General features: G+C 47.1%; 1 protein-coding gene across 1 annotated transcript in view; it reads left to right on the top strand.

Annotated features, from left to right (window-relative positions):
- NWD1 (NACHT and WD repeat domain containing 1) overlaps positions 1 to 19381 on the top strand; it is a 60065-nt gene extending 40684 nt beyond the window's left edge. The window contains 8 exon segments of the mRNA XM_078054074.1: positions 819 to 1021; positions 3617 to 3889; positions 4764 to 4854; positions 9047 to 9201; positions 10738 to 11014; positions 12486 to 13036; positions 15531 to 15636; positions 17194 to 19381. Coding sequence (XP_077910200.1) covers positions 819 to 1021; positions 3617 to 3889; positions 4764 to 4854; positions 9047 to 9201; positions 10738 to 11014; positions 12486 to 13036; positions 15531 to 15636; positions 17194 to 17495 — 1958 coding nt within the window. The 3' untranslated portion in view covers positions 17496 to 19381.
- Positions 19382 to 27795: the final 8414 nt, after the last annotated feature.

Here is a 27795-nt window from a genome sequence, read left to right as displayed (position 1 = left end):
ATGATCTCAGGGTCACGTGATTGAGCCTGGCATAGGGCTCCAGGCTGAGCATGGAGCCTGCCTGAGACTCTTTCCCTCTCCCTCGGCCCCTCCCCCCCAACTCGTGCATGCACATGTGCACGCACTTTCTCTCTCCCAAAAAAATTGCGAATATTTTGTGTAATAATGATATATTGGTATTTCATCTTGCATTTTTGTGATTACTAGTGAGGTTGCACATCATTTTCTAATGCTTATTGTCTACAAGTGCTATTTCTGTAAATTTCCTGTCTATATTCTTTGTCCAGTTTCTGAGGAGGTTGTTTGCATTTTCCCTGATTATTTGTAAGAACTTTTTGTTTGTTATGGAAAGTCCCCATTATCTGTTATATATTACAAATATTTTCTCTTAATCTGTCATATGACTTTCAACTATACTTTATCCTCCTGAAGTTTTGCATTTTTATGTAATCCAATTGATCAATTTTTCCTCTTTATGTCTTCCAAATTTCGTGTTTTGCTTGGAAAATATCTCTCCAAGATTGTAAAATTTTCTCTATAACCTTACCTTGTTTTTACATGTTTATTGATTTTAAACACTCCCTGGATAATGCTGAACTTTTATAAATTGCAATGATCTCTGTTTATTACATATTCACATCTGGGCAATTGATTTAATCATAACCAGTTGCACTCTTAATTGAGTTTTGCCACATTCCATTATTTGTAATTTGGTTATGTTTGAATCCATCATCTTTTCCAAACCAACGGCATTTTGGTAGTTGGAAAGTCAAAATGTTTTCAGCTAATATATTCTCCCTGACCCTGGTCTACTGCAGGAGAGGTGAGGTATGTGAAAGTGTTTGCCAAAGGGACGCTCGCCCTCTCTGCCTCAAAGGACCACACACTGCGCTTGTGGGATTTACTCTCTGGGCAGGAGAAATTCACCATTTGGGACGGAGGCTCAAAAGATCGCACTGAGATCTGCAGTCTTCACATGGATGAAGCAAAGAAAGTTGTGTATTTGGCATCTGGCTCAAAGGTAACAAACACCTGCCCTGTTTGCAAAGGAAAGCTACGACCAGAGCATTGCAAGACAGCATATGGTGTTTCTAGGAGATGGGGCTCCCTAATGGGGGGGGCATAAACAGGGGTACACAACCACTGGATAGGATACTATAAGGGGTTTCAAACTTCACAGTTGGATTAGATGATCTTGATAGTTCTTTCTGACCCTAAGAGTTGAGACTTTTCATCTTTTTTCTTTTTTCTTTTTTTTTTAAGATATATTTATTGGGGCACCTGGGTGGCTCAGTTGGTTAAGCCTCTGACTCTTGATTTCTGCTCAGGTCATGATCTCAAGGTCGTGAGATCAAGCCCCATGTTTGGCTCCAAGCTCAGTGGGGAGTCTGCTTGAGATTCTCTTTCTCCCTCACCCTCTGCCCCTCTCCCCACGCTCTCTCACTCTCTCTCTCTCAAAATAATAAATAAATAAAGATTGATTGATTTATTGGTGGGGAGGGGCAGAGGAAAGAATCTTCAAGCAGACTCCCCACTCAGCAGGGAGCCTGACGCGGTGCTCGATCTCATGACCCATGAGATCATGACCTGAGCGGAAATCAAGAGTCGGAGGCTTAACTGACTGAGCCACCCAGACACCCCAAATCTTTTTTAATTCGGTCATTTTAGTGCTATAAATTTCTCTCTGAGTACAGCCTTACTTGCATCCCACAAACCTTGCTATGTCATATTATCATTTACCTTCAGTTTAAAACATTTTCAGATTTCCCTTTTGATTTGCTCTTTGGTCCATGGGCTATTTAACCAACTGAGCCACCCAGGTGCCCCAGGTCCATGGGCTATTTAGAAGTGTGCTATTTATTCCCAGATATTTGAAAGGTTCCCAGGTAGCTTACCTTTTTCTTTCCTGACTTAATTTCATTTGTATGATGAATCCTGTCAAATGTATTGAGACTCATTTTAGGGTCTCTCTTGGTAAATGTTCCACATACATCTGAAAACAATCTGTATTCTGCTGTGTTATTCCTCTATGTCAATTACAACCCTGTGATCTGATTGTGTGATGAATAGAGATGCAGTAGAACAGTGGGTGAAAGCTTAGGAACTAAAGGCGTGGGGAAAAAATCTGTACCTAACTCCCAGTTGACTTCTTTGCAAGCTGAGTGATCTTGATCATATCACCATACCTCTCTGCCTCCATTCTTCGTCTACCTGATGAGATAATGACTAAAACACCTGGCATAGTGCTTGGTGCATAGTAAGCACCAAATACTTAATAGCTATTATTATATTTTATTAGTAACGGGCAGATGTTAACATAAGTAATATTGGTAGCTTATAAACTGTGTTGTCCAATATGGGTGGTCACCAGCCAGATGCGGCTACTGAGCACTTGAGATGTGCCTATTCTGAATTGAGATGTGCCGTAAGTACAAAACACACTGGCTTTCAAAGCCTTAGTACCATAGAAATAATGTAAAAGATTTCAGTAGTGATTTGATATTGATTATGTGTTGCAATGGTAACATTTGGACATAGGGCTAAACCAAATATATTATTTAAATCGATTTCACTTGTTTCTTCTTACTTTTTTTTTTTAAGGGACGACTACAGAATTTGAAGTCACGCAGCTTTACATTATACTGTTATTGACAGAGCGGGCTTAAATATTAGGAAGGTGTTGACTGATTTCAAAACTGGTTAAAGAAATCACTTTGTTTATCAGCAGAAGTTTGGAAAACACAGTAAAGAAATAGGAAATAATAGGGGTGCCTGGGTGGCTTATTGGGTTGAGTGTCCGACTCTTGGTTTCGGTTCAGGTCTCATGATCTCAGGGTTGTGAGATCCAGGCCGGCTTTGGGCTCGGCGCTCAGTGGGGAGTCTGCTTGGATTCTCTTCCTCAGCCCCTCCCCACACTCAGACACTCTCTCTTGCACACAAGCAGGGGGAGCGGCAGGCAGAGGGAGAGGGAGAAGCAGGCTTCCCACCGAGCAGGGAGCCCGATGCAGGGCTTGATCCCAGGACCCTGGGATCATGACCTGAGCCAAAGGCAGACGCTTAACCGACTGAGCCACCCAGGTGCCCCGGTTACTATTGATTTTAAAAGGTACTTTTTTTGGTGAGGTTAAATATGAAACCTGCCGTTATCAAGAATTACTTGTAGTGAACAGATACGTGAATGCATACGTTACGGCTGACTTTTTTCCCCATTTTTAAGTCTGTTATTTTGGAGAAATTTTAGGTTCATGGAAATGTTATAAAGCTATTATAGAGAGTTCCCATATGCCCGTCTACCCAGTCTTCAGTCATGTCAACATCTTACATAACCAGGGTACATCTGTCACAGCTAAGACATTAATACTGGTAAAGTTTCTATCAATCTCACTCAGACTTTACTCAGATTTCATCAGTTTTTCCACAAATGTCCTTTTGCTGCTCTAGGATCTAATCCAGGATACCTCTTCCCTCTGCCTTTTTTTTTTTTTTTTTTGGAACTAACAGTGTTGAAAATAAAATGCATGCCCTCTGAAAAAGCCCAGGTTTTGCATTTGACTCCGGAACACTTGCAGTCCAGGTCTCTTGCTGAGATTGCCCTTCCTTTCCATGATTCCATCAGGTCAGCGCTTGGCATCTGGCAACTGCGGAGCTGGTTTTCCGTATCTTGGGAGATGCGTCTGACCGCTGGATGTGCGCAGGCGTGCTGGCTTCCCGGGCCACGCTGCTGACCGTGTCCGAGGCTGGCGTGGTCAGTCTGTGGAGCTCAGCCGCGGGAAAACTGCAGGGGAGGCAACACTTATCCAGCATCAAAGAAGAAACGCCTACCTGTGGGGTCTCGGTCCAGAAGCAAGGCAAGCTGGTGGCCGGGTTTAGCAAGGGCTCCATCTCTTTGGTAAGTCTCTCTCCTGAGTATGATGCCCACACCGCTCAGCTCCAACGTGCTCAGATGTCCTAGAAGTTGGGAGAAACCACTTCCCCTTTGATCTTTTCGTAAATGACATTTGGTTTCTTAATTTAGGGATTTGCAACTAACTCAGCGTGGTTCAGGAAACATCTCTTGGTGTCTCCTGGGGGCTGACCAGTGTGGGTCACTGTTGGCACTCATGTCTCTGGACACAGCCAACGGTCCTCGGCCGGCGGGGTTGGCACAGAATTGCCCTCCCCAGCCCTTGAGAACCACTGCCCCGGACACATTCAGGGAAAAACTTGCAGAACAGTGTCTCTGATGGTTGGTGCAAAAAAGGATGGTCGTGTAAATGCTGATCTATGCAAATGGATGCAGCAAAGCAGACAACAGTCCCTTCTGGGGGGAAGGGAGAACGGCAGGAAAGGTGAAGAGGTGCTCATAGTGTGCTCTGGATACTTCTTTTTTTTTTTTTATCTTATACAGGATTGTTGTTTAATTTTTTTTTTTTAAGATTTCATTTATTTGTGAAGGGGGTTGGAGAGAACAAGCAGGGGGAGTGGGAGAGGGAGAAGCAGGCTTCCCGCCGAGCAGGGAGCCCGATGTGGGACTCGATCCCAGGACCCCGAGATCATGACCTGAGCTGAAGGCAGATGTTTAACAGACCTTAGGAACCCCCCCATGATGGCCCTATGCAGTGGTCCTGTATCATCGCCCATTTCACAGATAAGGAAACTAAGGCATCCAAGGGCTAAGGCACTTGCTTCGAAGCTGGTGAGCGGTAGAGCCTCGCAGCCAAGCTCCTGGCCCTGGACCTTTCACCCTGTGGAAATGCTTGATGGGCATCCTTGACTTTGCACAGGTTTCCCCTGAAGGAGACAGCCTGCTGGAGAAGCTTCCGGAAGCCGTGAGGTTCCTTGTACTCTCTGAAGACGAGTCCCTTCTCGCTGCCGGTAGCGTCTAGCTCTTATTCGGAGCCATGAGGAGCTAACTCCAGATTTGGTTGCAAGAGCAGAGGGGCTTGGTGGGGGGGGGGGGGGGGGGGCGGGGAGTGTTGGAGAGACAGTCCTAGACCAGCGGATGGCAACCTTTTCTGCAGCAGGCGGCACGGTACACATTTTTGGCTTTGCAGACCCAGTGGTCTCTGTGGCCACAAATCAAGCCTGCCCTGTAATGTGAAAGCCACTGCAGATGCTATCTCACGTGGGCGTGGCTGTGTGCCCCTCAGACCCCGTTTACGGAGGCCGAAATTTGGAGTTCGTATCATGTTCACCTGTCACAAAACAGGAATCGTGTTTTTATTTTTGTAAAACTATTTAAAAATGTGAAAAGTCTTCTGAGCTCATGGGTCATAGAAAAATAGATGGCGGGCCAGTCGCAGGTCATGGCTATAGTTTGCCAACCCCTGGTCATTATCTTTGAGATGAGGGTGGTTATCCCTGCCACACAGGGACAGGGATGGAGGGGGGCCGCCTGGGAGGATGGGGTGCACTCAGGGGTGAGCCAGCCCACGCGACCCCTGCGTTTAGGGGCTCCCAGGCTAGCAGATGGTAAGGTAGCCACGAGGAAGAGTGGTTGGTGTGATGACCAGACAAGATTCAGGGGTTATGGGAGCATGTGACAGGGTTCCCTTCTTTAGTCTGAAACAGTCGGGGAAGGCTTCCTGGGAGGTGACCAACAGATACTCCTCAGCCTGATTTTTTTTTTAAAGACTATTTTTTTTAACGATTTTATTTATTTATTTGACAGAGAGACACGGTGAGAGAGGAAACACAAGCAGGGGGAGTGGGAGAGGGAGAAGCAGGCTCCCCGCTGAGCAGGGAGCCCAATGCGGGGCTCGATCCTGGTACTCCGGGATCATGACCTGAGCCAAAGGCAGACACTTAACGACTGAGCCACCCAGGCGCCCCTTAAAAGACTATTTTTTAAAGATTAGTTTTGGGGGGCACCTGGCTGGTTTCTTTAGAGGAGCGTGTGACTCTTGATCTCAGGGTCGTGAATTCAAGCCCTACCTTGGGTGTAGAGATTACTTAAATAAATAAATATTTAAAAAAACAAGATCAGATTGGGGTTCGCAGCCAAATTGAGCAGAAAGTACAGAGATTTCCCATATACCCCTTACACCCCCCCACGCTCACAGCCTCCTCCAATATCAACACTCCCCCCCACCAGGTGGTGCATTTGCTATAAATGATGAACTGCATCGACACATCATCATACCGTTCACTCTGGATGTTGTACATTCTATGGGTTTGGACAGACATGTAATGACATATATCTACCATCGTAATCTCAGATAGGGTATTTGCATTACCCTAAAATCAGCCTCATTTTTTTTTTTTAAGATTTTATTTATTTATTTGAGAGAGAGAGACAGAGATAATAACAGAGATAGCGAGAGAGCACAAGCAGGGAGCAGAGGGAGAAGCAGGCTCCCTACTGAGCAGGGAGCCTGACATAGGGCTCCATCCCAGGACCCTGGGATCATGACCTGAGCCGAAGGCCGATGCTTAACCAACTGAGCCACCCAGGCGCCCAGCCTGATTTTTATAAATCCATTTCCAGGGGTCAAAGACAACGGGAGACCAGTGCTGTCCAGTAAGGCAAACCACAAACGTGAGCCACCTTTATAACCGAATGTCCTCATGACCCTATTTAAAAAGGCAAAATGACATAGGTGTCATTCACGTTAATAATATATCTTGTTGAATCCAACACATCCAAAAATTCAACATGAAATCAATATAAAAATTATTAACGGTCTATTTCACATTGCGAAGGATATGAAACCCGGCATGTGGTGTCCACTGACGGCTCATCTCAACTTGGCTCAGCCACAGTAAGAGCCACACGTGGCTCGTGGTGACCACACCTGCACAGAGATCACAGGTCTAATAAATAGACACTTAGCCTCTGAGGCTGACTGATGGATGATTGACTGATAATGCATCTTCCATCATGTTTCCAAAAGAATTTTAGGTGGCATAAGTATGTGTGAAATGCAGCACGGGAAATGGGAATGGGGGGAGGGTAGAGGCACAACATGGAATTAGGACTGAGGCCGAAGGCACCGAGGACCTCAGTGACCTAGAACCTTGTCACAGTGGGTCGCAAGTGTGGCTCTGTCCAGCAGCCAGTGAGGAGAAGCCTGAGCAGGTTCTCCATCCACAGTGTTGGGAACCCACCTGTTGCTCAGGAGATGTACCCCGATCCCGACTCAGCTAAGATCAGGCAGAGATTTCTTCCAAGTGTCATAAACGGACTTGCAGCTCAGGGGTCCCCAAGATCACCGTCAGGTTCGGTGATTTGCTAGGGCTCAAAGAACTCAGAAAGGCTCATGCTCACAGTTTATTGTAGCCAAAGGACACAGATGAAGATCAACGAAGGGTAGAGGTGCGTGGGGCTGAGTCCAGAAGGCACCAGGCACGAGCTTCCTGCTGTCCCCTCCCCGTGGAGACATGTGGACAGCACTTAATTCTCTTAGCAACAGGGTGTGACAACAGTGTCCTGCCAACTAGGGAAGCTCACCTAGCTTGCTGTCCAGGATTTTTACTGGGGGTCGGTTATGTAGACCCAGCTGACCACCTGCACAGCTGACCTCGGTCTCCAATACCCCCTGAGGTCCAACTGATACTCCGTGTCCAGAGCTCCCACCATAGATCACATGTGAACATACACCATCCCGTGTGGCCCAAGGCCTCAGGCAACAAGGACACTTTAATCAAGCAGCACATTCTAGGGGCCTAGAGGGCACCTCTCAGGAGCCCAGCAAGGGCCAAACCATTCGTGTGCAGGATGTGGACAGCCCAGGCCTGGGGAGTTAATCCCCCACCGCACAAGAATGGAATGCAGATATCCTTGGATAGCAGATACCCTGATGCACTTGATCCGCTTCCCATAACATCCTTTTGTGTGAGCCTCAGGTTCAAGTGGAGTTCAGTAAAACAATTCCACGGAGGGCCTGGAGAGGCAGTAAGATGGACTCTCAGCCCCCAGCTTCTCCTGTGCTGACTTGATTCTGGGGTTTCCGGGAAACGGACCTGAGCTGGTGCGGGCCAGGTGCATAGTATAGGCTGAGCTGGTGCAAGCCAGGTGCATAGCCCAGAGTCCCACAGCATCACCCCCAGGGCTGCAGGCCCAGGAAGAGCTGCATAATCTGGACTTAGCCCACTTTCCTGCACTGCCAGGGGTCCTCTTAATAAAGCATTCGCCCAGCCCGTATCTGGAACACACATGAGCAAGTCGCCTTGGGTGGGGTGCCAGAGAAAATGAATACAGAATACAGTTAAATTTCAGATAGACGACAAATCAAATTTTCAGTATAAAAATATCCCACGTAATATTTGGGATACACTTATACTAATCACAATTTCACTGTTTATCTGAAATTCAAATTTAATTGAACTGTCCGTTGGGTTTTTGGTTTTGTGTTGTTTCGTGTTAAATCTAGCAACCCTCTCCCTCTCTCTTCCTCATCTCCTGCTCCTTCGTTCCGCTTCAGCCACACTGGTCTCTGTGTTGCTCCTGAGACATACGCAGGCCTTTCCTACCTCCCGCTCATCCCACGCTGTTCCCCACTCTTCCAGTGCCAATCCCCTTCTCAAATGTCCGCTCCAATGTCCTGTGGTTGCTGCAACCAATGACCACACAAACATGGTCGCTTTGACAAAATAGAAATCTCTTTTCTCACAGTTCTAGAGGCCAGAAGTCCAAAATCATGCTCCCTCCAAAGGCTCCAGAGAAGAATCCTTTATTTTGCCCCTTCATTGTCCTCATCACAGATTGTAACTGCTTTCTTTTCCTTCCTCCCTCCCTTCTGTCTTCAAAACGTATCTGCCTTATGTCCAGTTTTGTGCTGGGTTCTGGGATGCCACGAGCAGCCCAAACAGGCAGTCCCAGCCCTCTGAAAAAGAAGAGTCTTGGGATAATAAATAACTTGGCTGTTTTCTGTGAGCTTATTGATTCCTGTGGTCAGCTGCTCCCCTCCCCGAAACTATAGGCTAGGTAAGGATGTCTCTCTCGTTCGACACTGTATGCCTTCCCCCTCCTCATAGCAGGTGCTCAGAAAGATCTTTGTTGACTGAATGGAATTACTCTCGAGCTCCTCCAGGAATGACAGGGATAATCCCATGCCTTCCATTTCAGGGTTTGGAAGATCTGTGCGGATATTCTTGGCTGACCCACAGGGGTTTCATCGATTCATGGCCACCGACCTTGAACACGAGGACACAGTAGAGACAGCCGGTTTTGGTCCTGAGAACAATCTGATTATTACTGGGTCCCGGGATGCACTCATTCAGGTGAGGGGTCATCCTCACTCTGCCTCTGGAATAGAAAGTATGATTCCTTAGGGGTCTTTTGGCTTCGAAATATAGAGACAGAAACTAGTGCAGGTGAAACAGGGCAGGTCATTGGGAGGATGTGGGGGAGGGATCCCCTGAGACCCCTCGACAGGCCTGGGGGTGGGGGGGCAGGAGTTACCAAAATGTTCAACAAAGGATACAGCCTTCCCACCGAACCTGAAAACCTGGGAGGATTTTGGCTTCAGAGTGGGGCCAGGGTGGGGGGACGTGGAGGAAAATTCCCATTGAGCTCCAAGTTCTCACTCCGGTGAGAGAAGCGCATGATAAAGTAGTGGTTCTCGGAGCACCTGGGCGGCTCAGTCGGCTAAGCATCTGACTCTTGATTTCAGCTCAGGTCATGACCTCAGGGTCTTGAGATCAAGCCCCACGTGGGTCTCTATACTCAGCGGGGAGTCTGCTTGAGGATTCTCTCTTCCCCTGCCCCTCCCCACCGCCTTGTGCTTAAATGCATGGATGTGCATTCATGTGCACATGCTCTCTCTCTCTCTAAAAAAAAAAGTAGCAGTTCTCCAACATTCTGGCTTTAGGACCTCTTTACATTCCTAAAGATTATTGAGGACCCCAAAGAGCTTTTGTTTATGTGGGTTACATCAATTTGATTGATACTTTTTTAACAAAGACTTATTTTGGAATAATTTTAGGATTTCCAGAAGAGTTGACCAAAAAAGCACAGAGAGCCCCCATATATAAATATCTACTCTTCACCCAGCTTGCTCAATATTAATATCTCATGCCACCGAGCTATTTATCAAAACTAAAAAATTTACATTAGGACAATACTATTAACTGATCTGCAGATTCTGTTCTGATTTCACCAGCTTTCCTACCAATGCCCTTTTTTTCTTTATTTCCAGGATCCAATCTGGGATCCCACCTTGCAGTTAGTATCTATTGGTAGTTAGCATATTAAAAATTAGAGATGAGGAAATCCAAAAATACACATCCATCGATTCATGAACATTACATGTCAATGTAATAACAGACTTCTATGAAAATAACTATAGTTTCTGAAACAAACAAAACAACTCATGAGAAGAGTGTCATTGGTGCACATTTGGACAAATCTCTTTCATGTCTGGCTTAGTAGAAGATGAATTGGTTTCTCATATTTAATTCTGCATTCTACTTTTTGTGATAACACATGTCCCATAACTTCTAGAAAACTCCAGTGCTCACTCGTGAGAGGAAGAGGGTAGAAAAGGCAAATAACTTCTTGAATTACTATGAAAACCGTTTTGCCTTTGCATGCCTTCCTGAAGATGCCTGGAGGTACCCTCCAGGGGTTCCCTGGATCACATTTTGAGAATTGCTGTGGTAGCAGATTGGTGAGGTGTGGGGAAGTTTGAGGGGCTGGTGAAGGCCCTTGAACTGCAGCCTGAGACTCCGCCTTAGGTGGACAAATAGATGCAGATATTCTGCGCTGTGACAGCAGAAGGAAGAAGTCAGCTCTGGCCCTCTGCTGTCCGTCCTCAGGTGTGGAGTCTGTCGGAACAGGGGACCCTGCTGGACATTCTGGAAGGCGTCGGGGCCCCCATGAGCCTGCTGGCCTGGGATGGGGCCTTGGTGGCATCTGCTTCCCAGCAGTCCTCGTCTTTTAAAGTCTGGGATCTCACCTACATTCAGAAGCCGAGGGCCTGCACCCCGTTTCTGGACCGAACTGGCCTCACTGCGGTGTCACACAATGGAGGCTACATTTACTTCCCCAAGATTGGGGACAAGAACAAAGTCACCATCTGGGACTCGGCAGAAGGTCGGTGAGATATAAGCCTGGTTGTTCGTGTGGGGAAGAGCCAGAGCCCCTGTCTTGGTCTGCTTGGGCTACTAGAACCAAACACCACAGACTGGGCAGTTTAAACAATAGACATTTATTTCTCACAGTTCTGGAGGCTGGGAAGGCCAAGGCCAAGGCCAAGGCACTGGCAGATCGGTGTCTGGTGACAGCCGGCCTCCTGGCTGCAGATGGCCCCTTTCCCTTTCTTCTTATGTCCTCACAGGAGCATAGAGAAGGAAGCAAGCTCCCCGGTCCCTTGTATAAAGGTGGGGACTCTGCCCTCATGACCTCATCACCTCCCAACACCATCACATTAGGGGGTAGGATTTCGACGTGTGAATATGGGGGGACACACTCAGTCCATAAGACCCCCATAACTCCAGTCAGGTTGAAAGTGGCTAACCAGAGATCAGGACTTGATTTTGTAAATTTTCCAGCACGTGGGTAATCGACCATCCAGTTGTCAATCCCGGGAAGCAGGGCATGTGATGGGGATGTTTGCACAAGGGGTGGGTTGAGGGGAGCTCTCGGAGAAACCCAAAAGGGAGTGAGGGAAGCAAGCAGGGGCAGGGAGAGGACTGAACAAGGAGGTGGGCTCAGCCTGATCCCAGGGGGGCCCTGGAGTATAAATTGCAGCTCAGAGTTGTTCCATCGTGAAGCAAGAGGGCCCATCTTTTGTATCCTCATATCAGGCAGTCACTGGCTGCAGCCCATTCTGGGTGGTGGGCACGGCCCCCCAAACATTTTGAGATGAGGGGCTCCCTTCCCCTGAGGGCAGTGGGCAGCCTGGGGGCTGGGTAACGGGGTTCTGGGCACGTCACCAACTGTGTCTGCTGTAACCTCCACGGGGCGAATGGAGGTACAGAAATTCCTTGTTAATGATAAAATACTATGAGAAAAGAGATTCACTCTCACCTTCCTGCATTCATGGGTTTGGCAGATGTTTGGTTAGTGCTGACCGTCGAGCCAGGCTCTGGGGTTGGCAGTGAGCAAGACGGATGAGGTTACAACATTTGAGATGCCTGCCTGCTAGTTGTGGGGCGAAGCCGGGCACAAAGGTAGGGGGCACGGTGGGGCGTGAGATACGGGTGCGCCAGCTAAAGCCCATTTGTCTACCAGGGTTAAGAGCTTGCACTCAGAGTTCATACAGCCCGAAAGGCAAAATATTTACTCTCTGACCCTCTCCAGACGTTTGTAAAGGGAAGGTCTGGGATGAGAGATCATGCATGTCTGTTTGTCCATCTGTGCTGATGGGGAGCAGGAAGTCCTCGGAAGGTGTTAGGCAGGGCGCTGAGGAAATGGGAGGACGGGGGTGGAGGCAGGGGGATTGCAGTGGAGAAGTTGGGGAGTATGGATCATGAAAGCAGTTTTTAAAATCCTTAAAAATAAGAAAACTGTGGCACGAGCATTCCCCTGAGCTGTTCTTGACATGGTCTTCTCTTGGTGGCAGGGGAAGAGCAAGATACCCTGGACACCTCCAATGAGGTCAGGTGTCTGGAGGTTGCCCAGCAGGCCAATCTCCTTTTCACCGGCCTCGTTTCGGGGGTCGTCCTGGTGTTCCCCCTGAATTCCAGACAGGATGTGATGTGCATCCCCCCTCCTGAGGCCCGGAAAGCCATCAGATGCATGGCCCTAAGTAAAGGCGAGGAGCGCCTGGCTATCGCCTATGACAGCATCGTCCTGGTGCTGGACATCAGACCCGGGGATCCCTGTCCCGTCATCGACGGGCCAACCTACACCTTCTACACCCAGCTGCCTGAGACCATATCCAGCGTGGCCGTGCTGGCCGACTACCGCGTGATCTACGGCATGACCAGTGGTGACCTCTTCCTTTACGAGTGTGCGAACTCCAAAGTGTTCCCTCTGGAGGCCCACGGGAGCCAGGTCACCTGCATGCAGGTCAGCCACAAGGAGCAGCTGGTGGTCAGCGGGTCCGAGGAAGCCCTGCTGTGTCTCTGGGACCTACAGGCCTGCAAGTGGAGATTCCAGATGAGCTACATGGTGCGTGGCCCGCACACCACGTGACGCGAGGTCCTGGCATTAGAAAGCTGAGGACAGGTGTCCTGTATTAAGTGCACACCAAGGACCACAGCCCAGGGTCAGGAGCGGGGTGAGGCCAGTGAGAGACGCTCACCTTGGTAGCAGGGTTTAAGGGGCAGCCAAAAGACTCAGCAATCAAGAGAGATGCTATTTTAATATAATGTTTACCAAGATCGAAAGAAATGCAAAAAATTCACAAAGAACAAAATATCATTTTTTTAAAGATTTTATTTATTTGTTCAGAGGGAGAAAGAGCAGGGAGGAGGAACAGAGAGAGAAGCAGCAGGGAGCCCAACGACACCAGGTTCGAGCCCAGGACCCTGAGATCATGACCTGAGCTGAAGGCAGATGCTCAACTGACTGAACCACCCAGGCGCCCCCAAAATATCATTTTATTTTTTTTTTTTTAAAGATTTTTTTTAAATTTATTTATTTGACAGAGAGAGAGACAGCGAGAGAGGGAACACAAGCAGGGGGAGTGGGAGGGGGAGAAGCAGGCTTCCTGCTGAGCAGGGAGCCCAATGCGGGGCTCGATCCCAGGACCCTGGGATCATGATCTGAGCTGAAGGCAGACACTTAATGACTGAGCCACCCAGGCGCCCCCCAAAATATCATTTTAAATAAAGACGGGATCAAATCCTGCCCTGGCACACCCCTGCCTCACCCTCCTTACCCTAATCCTGACCCCTGTTCTTGCGTCTGACAGTTTTGATTGCCCGGTCTGTGGCAGGCCCCTTTCTAGCCATGGCCAGGGCACACACTGTCCTGCCTCTTGGAGCCACGTTCTCGGAGGGGACACAGTGTGAGCTCCGGGAGGGCAGGATCTTTCTGTGTTTTGCTTACAGAGGTGGCCCCCATCCCTAGGGGAGCTCCTGATATGTCCTCAGAGCTCCATAAGTGTTTGTGGAATAAAAACAAAGTAGCAGGACACCTGGGTGGCTCAGTCGGTTAAGCATCTGCCTTCGGCTCAGGTCATGATCTGAGGGTCTTGGGATCGAGCCCTACGTCGGGCTCCCTGCTCAGTGGGGAGTCTGCTTCTCCCTCTGCCCCTCTCCTCCACTCGTGCTCTCTCTCTGGCTCTCCCTCTCTCTCTCAAATAAATAAAATCTTTTTTAAAAAATAACATAAAAGAAATAAAAACAAAGATGCAAATACATGATGGGCTGTGGAACAACAAGAGCTTTGAGAAAAAAACAGGGCAAGGTAAATGGGGTAGAGTGGCAAGGGCTGCTATTTAGGAAGGTCAAGTAAGTCTTGTAGAGCTTGGCTGGCTCATTCGGTAGAGCATGTGACACTTGATCTCAGGGTCGTGAGTTCGAGCCCCATGTTGGGTGTAGAGATTATAAATAAATAAGCTTGAAAAAATAAAAGACACAGAGATAAAGAGAGAGAGAACATGAGCAGGGGGAGAGGGAGAAGCAGGATTCCCACTGAGCCGGGAGCCCAATGTGGGGCTCGATCCCAGGACCCTGGGATCACGACCTGAGCCGAAGGCAGATGCTTAACCATCTGAGCCACCCAGGTGCCCCTATTTATTTATTTATTTACTTACTTACTTTTAAGTAGGCTCCACATCCAGCATGGAGCCCAACGTGGGGCTCAAACTCAGGACCGTGAGATCAAGACCTGAGCTGAGATCAAGAGTTAGATGCTTAACGGACTGAGCCACCCAGGCGTGCCCCCACCATCTTTGTTTTTAAATGAACTTAAGTTTAGGGACGCCTGGGTGGCTCAGTCGGTTAAGCGGCTGCCTTCGGCCTGGGTCGTGATCCCAGGGTCCTGGGATGGAGTCCCGCATCGGGCTCCTTGCTCAGCGGGGAGCCTGCTTCTCTCTCTCTCCCTCTGCTTGTGCTCTCTCTGTCAAATAAATAAAATCTTTAAAAAAAAAAAAATAAAGAACTTAAGTTTGGAATGATTTTAGATCTACAAAGGAGTCGTGAAGATAGTACAGAGGTTCCCCTCTACCTCCTCCTCATCCAGCTTCCCTGATGTTAACATCTTACGTAACTCGAGCACATTTGTCAAAACTAAGAAATTACCATGGGGACAGGATTGTTAACTAAGCTACCAACTTCATTGGGAGCATATGTTTTTCTCAGTGAATTTCCTTTTCCTGGTCTAGGACCCAATCTAGGATGCTGTGCTGCATTTAGCATATAGCCTTTAACTAAAGACCATGATAGCTAATGCTTGTAGAACTGAGGTCACTTAGAATATTAAATCCCATAATTCCTGCTCTCCAGTGCAAATTGTCTGCAAACCTCTCAGTCCAATCCCTATGAAAACATGTTTTGGTCCTGGGAATCTTGGTGATGCAATATACCCATCTCTTCAGGGTTTCATTGGATCCATCCCCATGGGAGGCTTACATGCCTGGCTTCTGACACAAATGCCTTGCGGTGGATCTCCTGGGTGTCCCAGTATGAACTCCAGATCACACTGTCTTTTTCTACAGAATTCTTACTGTAGAGGAGTCCAGTGTGTCTGCTTCTCCATGGATGACAAGTATGTGTATGCGGGCTTGAAAGATCGCTCCATCATCGTCTGGAGTGTGCTAGACGGTGAGTCATTTTGCTTCGAGGGCAAGACTGAGCTTAGATCTGGAGAAGGAGGCCTTGTGTTGGGCTCTGGATGTTGGAGGGCCCTGCCCTGGCCTTCCCTAGCTGGGGGGAGCTACTTAGAGAGAGGTGTCTGCAGGTCAAGGGGACAGGCCCCCCCTGGAGCTACATCTCCTCTTCTAGACCCATGCTCTGGGTACCTGGAACCCCAAAACATTCTCCCCACCTGGGATGGTGCCCTCTTTAGGGCCTGGGCAGGCCTCTTTCCCAGGCTTATCCTTCTGAGGGTGGACTGTGCCCCCTATTGTGAGCACCCCTAGACTTGGGGGGTGGCCATGGTGTGATGAGCATGGAGTCTGGATGTGTGAGCTGGGTAGGCATTTCGCATGCATATGTGAGGGGCCCTAGAAATGCAAGACAGAGCCAGGTATGGGAAGAGAAGAGGACCAAGCTGCAAAGAGCTGGGGACTGTCTCTCCCACACCATTACATTCTATAATGGAACTGAGAAGCCTGACAATTCTCCACCCAAACATGACCTTCCAGGTGGTTCCAAAGGTACATCCATCAGTGTAGGAGGATAGAGCAAATTTCACTTAATAGTTTATTAGCTAGATTTGCAACATTTACATGTTGTGCCTTATAGGATATGGGCCTTGACTCCTTCTCTTGCCCCAGGGCCTGTAAATGATAGGGGCAGCTTGCTTAAGACCAACCACTTTGAAAACCCCACATCTCTTGGTCTGCTCAGTACTACCCTAAAGGCGTATTAATGACAGTGAGCATTTCTTGTGTACTGGGTACTGTCACTGAGCTATTTAATTCTCTTGACAGCTACCTCATCTTACAAAGCAAAAATTGAGGCTCTGAGAAATGGGGTGACTTGCCTAAAGTCACACAATGAGTAACTGGTAGGCAGTGGTTCGCAGCTGGTCTGCCTGGTCCCCATGGTCACCTTTGTCACCCTCCTACATGGTCTCCTATAGAGAAAGGACCCCTTATGACACTGGAAGGGGGGTAGGTGCCAAAGTGAAGAAGCTGATGTTCAGGGAGGTTAAGAGATTTGTCCAAGGTCACAAAGCAAGTGAGTGAATGAAGATCAGGTAGATTTAATGCACTGTAATCAAATACAATGCAATCAAATATATCGTAGTCTACTACTTCATGGCAAAGATGCCTGGCAAAACGTCACAGATGGCTCAGAAGCTGAGATCTGTGGAGTGTGGCCTTACAAGCCCATCCCAGGCAGGTTCACAACCTCTCTTCCTCCTCCTCCTCCACAAATAATATTTACTGAGCTCACTCTGGGCTGAAACCAATACTAAAGCACCTGACACACGTGACCTCTTCAAATATTAGAATTCCCCTCTGTAGGTGGGTTTAGTTGTCATCCCCATATTGCAGATGAAGCAAGAGGGACTCCAAGAGTTTAGAATTTGTGCGTAAGCTAGTAAGGGGCATAGGAAGGATTTGACCCCATGCAGCCAACTCTCCAATGGGTGAGATTGGATCTCTGTAGCCCCCATTTTCTCATTAGTGCCCTGCCCTCCACCCCCAAAAGGCACCCTGCTGGCTGTCCAGTTTGTCCACGCTGTGGTGAACAGGATCATCCCAACTTCCAATGGCTTCGTTGCCCCCACTAGACACGGCTATCTCATCCGCCAGCGTTTCCAGTGCCCTTCGTCAAGAACGTCACAGCAGGACCCTCTCAAGAACTTCAAGAAGGCAGTGTGGAAGGTCAAATCCAGACAGAGAGAAGAGCTAGCAGCTGCTGCAGGAACACTCCAGGACTTGAGATCAGCAAGTACCCAGGGAAATGAATGCAAATCAAACAAACGCTCACAAATCTGCCTGCTAGTGTAGAACCCGCCAATGGAGGCATGGGACTCCAGTGAGTTAGACCCATTCAATATGGCTGATGCAAAGAGTATGTATGTGTTGATGTATATCTGGACCCTAAGCCTCAGATTATATGACTCAGAACCTGTTTCTCGCCACCCTTCCATTCTTCTCTCCTTGTTGGCTGCAGTCAAAGACTAGCTACCCCCAGGTTAGGAATATGACAGCCAAGGTCAGTAGAAAAGAGACCTTCCCCTTGCCAGCAGACTGAATCAAAGTGCTGGCCCTGATTCTGTTGGCCCCTGTGGGCTCCTGCACCTGTCTCTGGGAGAATGCGGTGCTGTGATTGGCCAGCCTGACCCAGTGCCCACCAAGGCTGAGGATGGAGTCAATACCACCCACCCATGTTGCCAGAGAATGGGAGAGGCTAATCCCAGGAGGGGAGCTGGGGGGGGGGGGCGGTACAAGGCAAAGGGAGGATGGATGGATATGAGACTGATCAAACCACAGATGTGGACCATACAGCTTTATAATTTTAAAGCATCAGGTGCTATTGTCTGATCCTTGTCACAGCCTATACTTCAGGGAGGGCAGGAGTTTCTGCATCCATTTTGCAGACAAGGAAACTGAGCCTTGGTAGGTAGCTGTGATTTGCTCAAGCTCACAAGCCTGAGGTGCAAGAGCTCTGGGAAAAGAGAGCCAGGAGACATCCTGTCCCCATCCTGTTGGACCACCTCCCTCTAATTTTAGTCTCAGAAGCATGACCATTCCACAGGTGGCACACTCCAATGCCCCCAGGGGCCAGCGAGTAATCTAGATGATCGCCGTGCACCGGAGAGCAGCAGAGAATGATGGAGACCATGGGTCATGTGGAGGATGCGTGCTCTGCCCTCCAGGGTGGACATGGGCACCCTGACTCTAACTCAGAATGGCCGTGGGGAAAAACAGCAAGAGCTTCCTATTGTTGTAAGCAAAGCCAGAAACCCAGACTTTTATGCAAAATGTTCCCATTTTTAAAAGTTGTCGATTGGTTCAAATTTACATCCACAGGCACATTTAGCCTGTGTGTCTCTAGATCGGGAGCTGACTTCATGACACAAGCCAGCGTGAAAACAATAAACCTGTTGTAGTTCTTCCATCCCTACTCCCTGGCTCCCAAACTTTGAGGATAAAGATGCTCTTTTATCTCAAAACCTGGAGGCTCTTGGAAGTGGACAAAAAAACCTACCGACATCTCTTTGCTGACCTTTTGGACCATCTCTGCTCTCCCCAAGTTCAACAGAGGAATTCTTTCTGTTCCACTAAAATGGATCTTGCTTCTTTGCATGCAGCCTTCCAAAAGCCCCCACTTGCTTCTGGGGCTTTTGCTATAAAGATAGGAAAGTCCAAACTTCAAGGTGCTATTCCCTCTCCTCTTTGTTGGATTCCAGAGAGTTTCAGAAAAAGCAACCTTAGAAACAGAGACTTTGCAGCTGGGTGTGACCCTACTGACTGTCTTCTTCAGTCATTTCCCAAACTAGGGTTCCAAGGGGGGCTTTGGCAGTTCTGCAGATGTTAGCATCAAATTCCATTTCGAAAAAATATTTTAAACTGGAATTTTAAAATGCATGGCCAGCTGGGTGAGGCAGCAGGTTTTAAGGTGTTGGAGATAACTAACTTGGGATTCTCCTTCATTTAACTAAGATTTTGATGGGAGCCCAACTACTCTTTGCCACCACCTTTCTGTGAACCAGGGGCTTTGCCCAATGCAGAAATAAAGTGGATGTTGTAACAGAGTAAGATTTCAGCTACAACTTGGAGTTTAAAATGTGTGTGCCCGTCTCAACAGCCTCAGTGAGAATCCATTGCTTGTACGTAAATACTACTTTGAACGTAGAAGAGAAATTTTACTAATAAAATGCAACTCTGAATTGTTGTTCTGTTGGAGTTTTTTGCAGTGATCTCTCATTTGAGAAAGAGTTGGGTTGCTATGAATGTTTGACAAGTGCTGTGCTTTGAGGAGGTGTAACTTAGCCGAGGTCCTCCAGCCATGGCCGAGCCAGGATGAAAACAAGGTTATCGCAATCCCCACCTTGCTCTCCTACACTAAACAGGACCATGTAACATAGCATCCCAACTGGGACACTTTTGAGAGCAAAAGGTGGGGCTTTAAAAGATTACTCCTGACAACTGAAAAAAACTGGATTGTCCCAAGATGATTGGAATATACACCCCTCTAGTTGCAGCAGGAATTAATTTATACGAAATTCCAGAGACTTTTTAAAATTGAGATATAATTAACATATAACGCTGTATCAGTTTCTGGTAAATGACATAATGATTTGATATTTGCCTATATTGCAAAATGATCACCACAATAAATCTAGTTAACATCCAGCACCAGTTACAATTTTTTTCCTGTGATGAGAACTTTTTAAAAAAATATTTTATTTATTTTTTTTAAGATTTATTTATTTAAGTAATCTCTACACAATGTAGGGCTTGAACTCACCTTCCCTGCGATAAGAGTCACGTGCTCCACCCACTGAGCCAGTCAGGTGCCCCTTGTGATAAGAACTTTTTTTTTTTTTTTTTTAAAGATTTTATTTATTTGACAGAGAGAGACACAGTGAGAGAGGGAACACAAGCAGGGGCAGTGGGAGAGGGAGAAGCAGGCTTCCTGCTGAGCAGGGAGCCCGATGTGGGGCTCAATCCCAGGACCCCGGGATCATGACCTGAGCCGAAGGCAGACGCTTAACGACTGAGCCACCCAGGCGCCCCACTTGTGATAAGAACTTTTAAGATCTATTTTCTTAGAGACTTTCAAATATACCTTACAGTATCATAAACCACAGTCACCGTGCTGGACATGACATCTCCAGGACTTACTTATCTTATAACTGGATTTATCTTATAACTTTTGACCACCTTCACCCATTTTTCCCATCATCCCTATCCTCTGCCTCCAGTAACCACCAATCTGTTTTCTGTATCTGTAAGTTTGGGGTTTATTTTTTTAAGTTTTAAGTTTAAATTTATTTTTTAAATTTTACTTTATTTTATTTTTTTATTTTTTTTATTTTTTTATTGTTATGTTAATCCCCATACATTACATCATTAGTTTTAGATATAGTGTTCCATGATTCATTGTTTGTGCATAACACCCAGTGCTCCATGCAGAACGTGCCCTCCTCAATACCCATCACCAGGCTAACCCATCCTCCCACCCCCCTCCCCTCTAGAACCCTCAGTTTGTTTTTCAGAGTCCATCGTCTCTCATGGTTCTTCTCCCCCTCCGATTTCCCCCCCTTCATTCTTCCCCTCCTGCTACATTCTTCTTCTTCTTTTTTCTTTCTTAACATATATTGCATTATTTGTTCCAAATTTTACTTTATTTTAAAAGTCTACAAAAAAAAATAAAAAAATAAAAGTCTACAGACTTTTAATTTATTCACTTATCCCCACATGAAAATGTTCAGACCTACAGCCAAGTTGCAATATGAGGACAATGAACATGCATTTGTTCACCATCAAGACTGAACAGTTGTCCTATCACTGTCAATCTTCTGCTAAGACATTTCAAAGTGAGGGCCAGGACTGGGTGAGGATAGTGAGGGTCTCATCTCAGGCACAAAGCTTTTTTTTTCTTTTGAGTGAGACAGCGAGAGAGCACAAGGATTGGGGGAGAGGCAGAGGAAGAGAGAAAATCCCAAGCAGGCTGCACACTCCGCGTGGAGCCCAACACGTCTCAATCATGACCTGAGCTGAAATCAAGAGTCGGACGCCTAGCCAACTGAGCCACCCAGGTGCCCCTCAGGCACAAGGTTTAAGGGCGCACCAAAAAACTCAGCAATCAAAGTAAGTAATATTTTATTACTATTCTTAAAAAACTCAAAATGGATTAAAAAAATGCACATTAAACAAAATATCAACATTTTAAATTAAAGATGGGATCTGACCCTGCACCTGAGTGAACTTGCCTCAGTTGCCTCACCCTCATTTCTGCTCTGGTGATGCCAAAATACATCAGGAGACATCTTTTCAGGAATAGTTATTCTCGGACATAACCACACACCTTTGAAAATGAACAGTTGTTATTTAATATTTAATATCCATCAGTAGGCATCCCTAATTTTCCTAATCAGCCCTAAAACATCTTTTATAGCTGTTTTTTTTTCAAACTAGGACTTAATCAAGATTTGTTCATATGTTACACGTGGTTTTCTCTCTCTTTTTTTTAAGATTTTATTTATTTATTTATTTGACAGAGAGAGAAATAGCAAGAGCAGTAACACAAGCAGGGGGAGCAGTAGAGGGAGAGGGAGAAGCAGGCTTCTCGCTGAGCGGGGAGCCCGATGCGGGACTCAATTCGAGGACCCTGGAATCATGACCTGAGCCGAAGGCAGACACTTAACGACTGAGCCACCCAGGCGCCCCCTTGTTTTGTCTCTTAAATTCTAGAGCAGGCATGCCACTTGTTTTTGTAAATAAAGTTTTATTGGAACATGGCAACACCCATTCATTTACATATAGCCTATGGCAGCTTTCATTAGTGACGGAATGTATGGTTCCAAAAGCCAATCTGGCCCTTTACAGAAAAGTGTGCTGATCCTGGTCTTAAGGCTTGATTACATTCAAGGTAAAACTTTAACGGATTTTTTTTTTAAAGAAGGATAAGACAGGAGGAAACTTTTTTTTTTTTAAGATTTTATTTATAGGGCGCCTGGGTGGCTCAGTTGGTTAAGCGACTGCTTTCGGCTCAGGTCATGATCCTGGAGTCCCTGGATCGAGTCCCGCATTGGGCTCCCTGCCTCAGCAGAGAGTCTGCTTCTCCCTCTTACCCTCCCCCCCTCATGTGCTCTCTCTCTCAAATAAATAAATACAATCTTTAAAAAAAAGAAGATTGTATTTATTTATTTGCCAGAGAGAGAGCGCGAGCGAGCGCAAGCACAAGCAGGCGGAGTGGCAGGCAGAGGGGGAGAAGCAGGGAGCCTGATGCGGCACTCGATCCCAGGACTCTGGGATCATGACCTGAGCTGAAGGCAGATGCTTAACCAACTGAGCCACCTAGGAGTCCCAACAGATTTTTTTTTAAGATTGTATTTATCTAGGGGCGCCTGGGTGGCTCAGATGGTTAAGCGTCTGCCTTGGGCTTGGGTCATGGTCCTGGGGTCCTGGGATGGAGCCCCATATCAGGCTCCCTGCTCGGTGGGGAATCTGCTTCTCCGTCTCTCTCTGTCCCTCCCCCCAGCTTGTGCTCTCTCTCTCTGTCACTCTCTCTATCAAATAAGATCTTTAAAAATATATATATATTTTATTTATCTATTTGAGAGAGAGAGAGAGCACGTGCGCACATGCACACACAAGTGGGGGGAGGGGCAGAGGGAGAGGGACAAGCAGACTCCCCGCTGAGCAAGAAGCCCCATGGGGGGGCTCAATCCCAGGACCCCAAGATCATGACCTGAGCCGAAGGCAGACGCTTAACGACTGAGCCACCCAGGCGCCCCAACAAACCAACACTTAATACCTAATTTAATAGCCCTTCCCAGGACTGGAATCTTAACCAGTCAGTCTGGAATTTCCTGGTCAGCACTAGTGAGGTAATCCACCTGATGGACCCCCTCCGTCCCCCAAAGAAAGATAAGATAATCTGTTTTTTCTTGCCCCCTTCTGTCTATAAAATCCTTCCATTTTTTACAGCTCCTTGGCGCTCTTTTCTGTTTGCTAGACAGGATACTGCCCAATTCATGAATCACTGAATAAAGTAAATTTGATCTTTAAATTTACTCAGTTGAATTTTGTTTTTTAACACATCACAATCACAAGGTAAACATTTTTGGCAAGATGACTTCATAAAGATTAGTTATACATCGCTGCACAACAAAGTACCGCACACTTAGCTGCATATAACAGCCATGTATGATCCCACAGTTTCTGTGGGTTGCGAGTCCAGGCTCACTATGGCTGGGTTCTTTGTTCGGGGTCTCACGAGCCGCGCTGGGATCTCATTGAGAGGCTCACAGCCCTCATCCATACTCATTCAGGTTGTTGGCAGTGCTGAGCTCCTCATTGCTGCAAGACTGTGGACCTCAGCCCCTAAAGGCTGCCTCTGTCCACAGGCAGGCACGACACAGCTGGTTCCTCTTTTAAGGCCGGCAGGATCCCACCTCTGCTGTTTCGAGGCTCTGACCTCCAGATTGTCTTTCAAAGGATGTTCCTGATTAGGTCAGGCCCACCCAAAATAATCTTCCTTCCGGTGAACTCAAAATCAACTCAAGGGGACCTTAAACCCACTTGCAAAATCCCTTCACCTTTGCCACATGCTGTAACCTAGTTGCAAAAGTGTCATCCATTATACTCACCGGTCCTGCCCATACTCCAGGATGGGGGATTAGGCAGGGTACACACACCAGGGTGAGAATCTCGGGGCCTGCTTTAGAATTCTGCCACAACATGTGATTCTGGACTTTAGAGATTTTGGTCATAATGCTTGCCATCTGGAAAGACTCAGTTCAAAGTAGGATCTTTTGATCTTGTCTTTTTAACCTTGCCAGAATACTGTCCAAAGAAAGACCTACCTATGAACTTTACCATAATGCTATCAAGTTTGTGAAATGGTGGGAAATGTGTGTTGGTCCATCTAAGCGGTCAACTTTAAGGTTTTTAATTTCATCTGTGTAGATGAAAACAGTAAAGGAAAAAAAACTCAGCATTTTTATGCTTTATAAAAATAAAAGTGAGAGGGCGCCTGGGTGGCTCAGTCGTTAAGCGTCTGCCTTCAGCTCAGGTCATGATCCCAGGATTCTGGGATCAGCCCCACATTGGGTTGGAAGCCTGCTTCTCCCTCTCCCGCTCCCCCTGCTTGTGTTCCTGCTCTGGCTATCTCTCTCTCTCTGTCAAATAAATAAATAAATAAATCTTTAAAAAAATAAAAATAAAAATAAAAGTGAGAGATGTTTGTGTACTATTGTCTACATGTTGAATGTACGCACACACAGGCATGCACACACACCCAAGGTAGAACTGGCTTGTGGTTTCCTGTTCTCCAAATGAGTGAGGGTTTCCTCAGATCGCATGAGATCTGTAAAAAGAACGGAAAACTAAAAGTGATCCTTGAAATGTGAATAGACTCATACTCCTTGGAGGCGGGGAGGCAATGAGTGAGGACCCCGCGGCGTGTCAAAAGCCCACACGTACAGTTGGCCCTCCAGGACAGTGACGAATAGATTGCCAGGAGGGCACCGATGTGAGAATGACGGTCCGGACATCTGGTGGCCTCAAGGGGTTCAGGCCGCCTTAGCTGAGGTTCATACAGGAATGTGCTGAAACTGAGCTGAATCCCTTTCTGGGCTGGGAGCCATGAATCCTTGAAGCTTTCTTCCTGCTCACCCCCCACATCTACCCAGCACCACATTCTCTCTGCCTCACCTTCTGAGTATCGCTCCCTTCCACCTCCTTCTCTCCACCTCCCCTGCCCCCGCTCCTGGCCTAAGCCACCATCGGCCTTCTAAATGATGAAGCAGCCTCCCTGCACCCTCCCTGGCTGCCCTCCAATCACTTCCCTGCAGAGCAACCAGGGCATTTGCTTCCAAATGCAAAGCTGCTCAAGCAGCTCCTTGCAGAAAACCCATGCGTGATTTTTACCAGTGCTAAGTGCCAAGACCAACATTTTTAACTCATTCCCATAAGGATGAGTGGTCTGCCTCTTCTGACCTTGGCACATTTATCCTGCACCTTCCTGCCCCCCCCCCCGACTCTTCTGCAGTCCCACAATCCTGGCGTCTCTGTCTCTCGCGCTTTCTAAGTTCAAATGAACCACCTTGCTTCCCATCGATGGGCCCTCGCACAGCTGTTCCGTCTGACTTTCATGACGAATGCCTACACAACCTTTAGAACTCATCTAGAATGCCACCTCCTCCGGGAACCCTTCCGCATCCCCTACTAGCCTGGGTTAAATCCCCAGGGTGGCAGGTGGTATTTTCCAAAAATGGTCATGGCAATATTTCCTGTCCCCTATGCTATTCCAGAACCTGGTCACTGCCCAGGTTCTGGAGTCTGTTTGCCCTCCTTTTGAACTTGGGAGGGACTATTTTTTATTTTATTTTTTTAAGATTTATTTATTTGAGAGAGAGAGAGCACAAGCAGGAGATGCAGGGAGAGGGAGAGAGGATCTCAAGTAAACTGCATGCTGAGTGTGGAGCTTAACGTGAGACCCTGAGATCATGACCTGAGTCAAAACCAAGAATTGGACCCTTAACCAACTGCGCCACCCAGATGCCCTGAATTCGGGAGGGACTTTGTAACAGCCACTGTGGAAAGACTACCATGGAAATGATTCTGTGTGACTTCTGAGGCTGGATCAGAACAGGGATCCAGCTCCTCTCAGGACAATCGTTCTTAGAACCCAGCTGCCACAATGCTCAGGCTGAATAGGGAGGGACTTCAGGTAGGGAAAGAACAGGGGCCCCAACTAGGCTGGGAGGGTATTTCAGGTATCCAGATACAGGGACAGAAAAAAAATAGAGGTAGAGAACAAAAACCAGAACCCCTGTCCCAACTGCTAGGGGTAACATGTTTTTCTAGTAATTACACTGTAACCACAGAAAATAGAAATTAACCACAAAAAGGATCAGGCCTCAAAGGAGAAGTTAACTATAAAGATTAACCAGACCTAGCAAAACATATCTATAGATCACAGATGTCACAATAAACAAAGATTCTCACACAATGTATAAGCGTCATGTCTAGTTCCAGATGTAAAGTTCTAATAAAAGGCCAGAGATGAAAAGCCCTCATTGGCAACCCTATCTCACTCCTGAGAGCTTTTTCTGTACCTTTGCTTAATAAAACTCGATTGCTTTGCTCACTCTCCTTTGTCCACGAGATTCATTCTTCGACTCTGTGAGACAAGAACCTCGCTCTCCTGCTTCAGGACTGCATGCGGAGCCCTCAGGTAGGTGGTCCTGGGATCAGGTTTCCACCTACAGCCACAGCAACTGACAGACGTGTGAGTGAGTAAACCCTCCGAAGATTCCAGCCCCAGCCTTCCAACCACCCAGCGGACACTGAGGGGCCAGCGATGAGCTGTCCCTGCCCAGCTGCCCAAATTGCAGATTGCAGAGCAAATAAATGTTGCCATTTTAATCCTCTAAATCTTGGGGTGGTTTGGTACTCAGCCACAGTTAACTGGAACATAGTAAGTGTTAACACTTGCACCTTTTCTTTTACAGTTCAAACTGCATTTTTGTGTGTGTGATTATTTGATCCCCATCTTTCTGGAAACACTGAAACCTCTATGAGCGCAGAAGTCTTGCCTGATTTGTTCACCATTCCAATCCTGACATGGAGCTTGGCAAATGATGCACTCCCTGCCAAGGTATTCTTAGCTTTCCCGCACTTTCTCACATATTTGGTCATTGCTTGAATGTTCATTCATTTGCTACATGTTCAGGGACATGGCTCTATGGCAGGGATTTGTGTTAGAGTTGAAGCATAAAAATAAGGTGATGTATAGGGGATGGTGGGAAGGCAGAGGAGGGATCAGTTAGGTTGTGTTTTGAAGAATGCATAGGTGTTTTCTGGGTAATGAAGAGATAGGACAGGGCTTCTGACCAGGGAAATGGTATGTGCTGATGCATGGGGCCAGGAAGCAGCATGGCTGGGCAGGCAGAGAGGGTGGGTGGAAAATTCTGCAAGAAAAGGTTTGTAAGGGCCAGGTTCTTGCTGACGTAGGAAAGACGTTAGGGTTCGAAGCTAACGGCCAAGAAAGAATTCTTGAGACGTCTTTGGTGCAAAAAGGTGGTTTTATTAAAGCATGGGGTAGGACCCATAGGCAGAAAGAGCTGCCCCCGGGTCATGAGGAGTGGTTGATTATATACTTCCAGTTTGGGAGGGGATTAGGCATAGTGTAAGTCTCCAAGGAATTTTGGAAGCAAGGTTTCCAGGACCTTGAAGGGGCTAGCTATTGCTGGGGAAGTCATTTATTACATCTAATAAAACCTGAGTCATGAGACCCTTCAGATGTATATCGGTGGGTCATATGCTTGGGGGATGATAGCCAACATATATCTTGGGGGGTAGAGATAAAGGAAGTTTCCAACGGAATTTTTATATGTTAAAGTAGACTTACACGATTCTGGGGGTCGGGCTAAGATTGCTTTTTGCCCTTAACAAAGTATTAACACTAAGGCAGTTGAGTCCCTAGAGAAAGGTCACTCTGCCCGTTTCAAGGACTTGTCGATGGGCAAGTATTAGAGAAATTTAATAATTTTTCTTCTTAAGAGGCTCCTGAACTGGTCCACTGGGGAAATGATGCGATCAGGGTTAGGGAAGTGAAGAGAGAAGG

This window comes from Halichoerus grypus, chromosome 1 (assembly GCF_964656455.1).
Source record: "Halichoerus grypus chromosome 1, mHalGry1.hap1.1, whole genome shotgun sequence".
In the NCBI taxonomy this organism is placed as follows: Eukaryota; Metazoa; Chordata; class Mammalia; order Carnivora; family Phocidae; genus Halichoerus; species Halichoerus grypus.
Note: the sequence above shows the minus strand (reverse complement) of the source record. Positions and strands in the feature narration are given on the sequence as shown.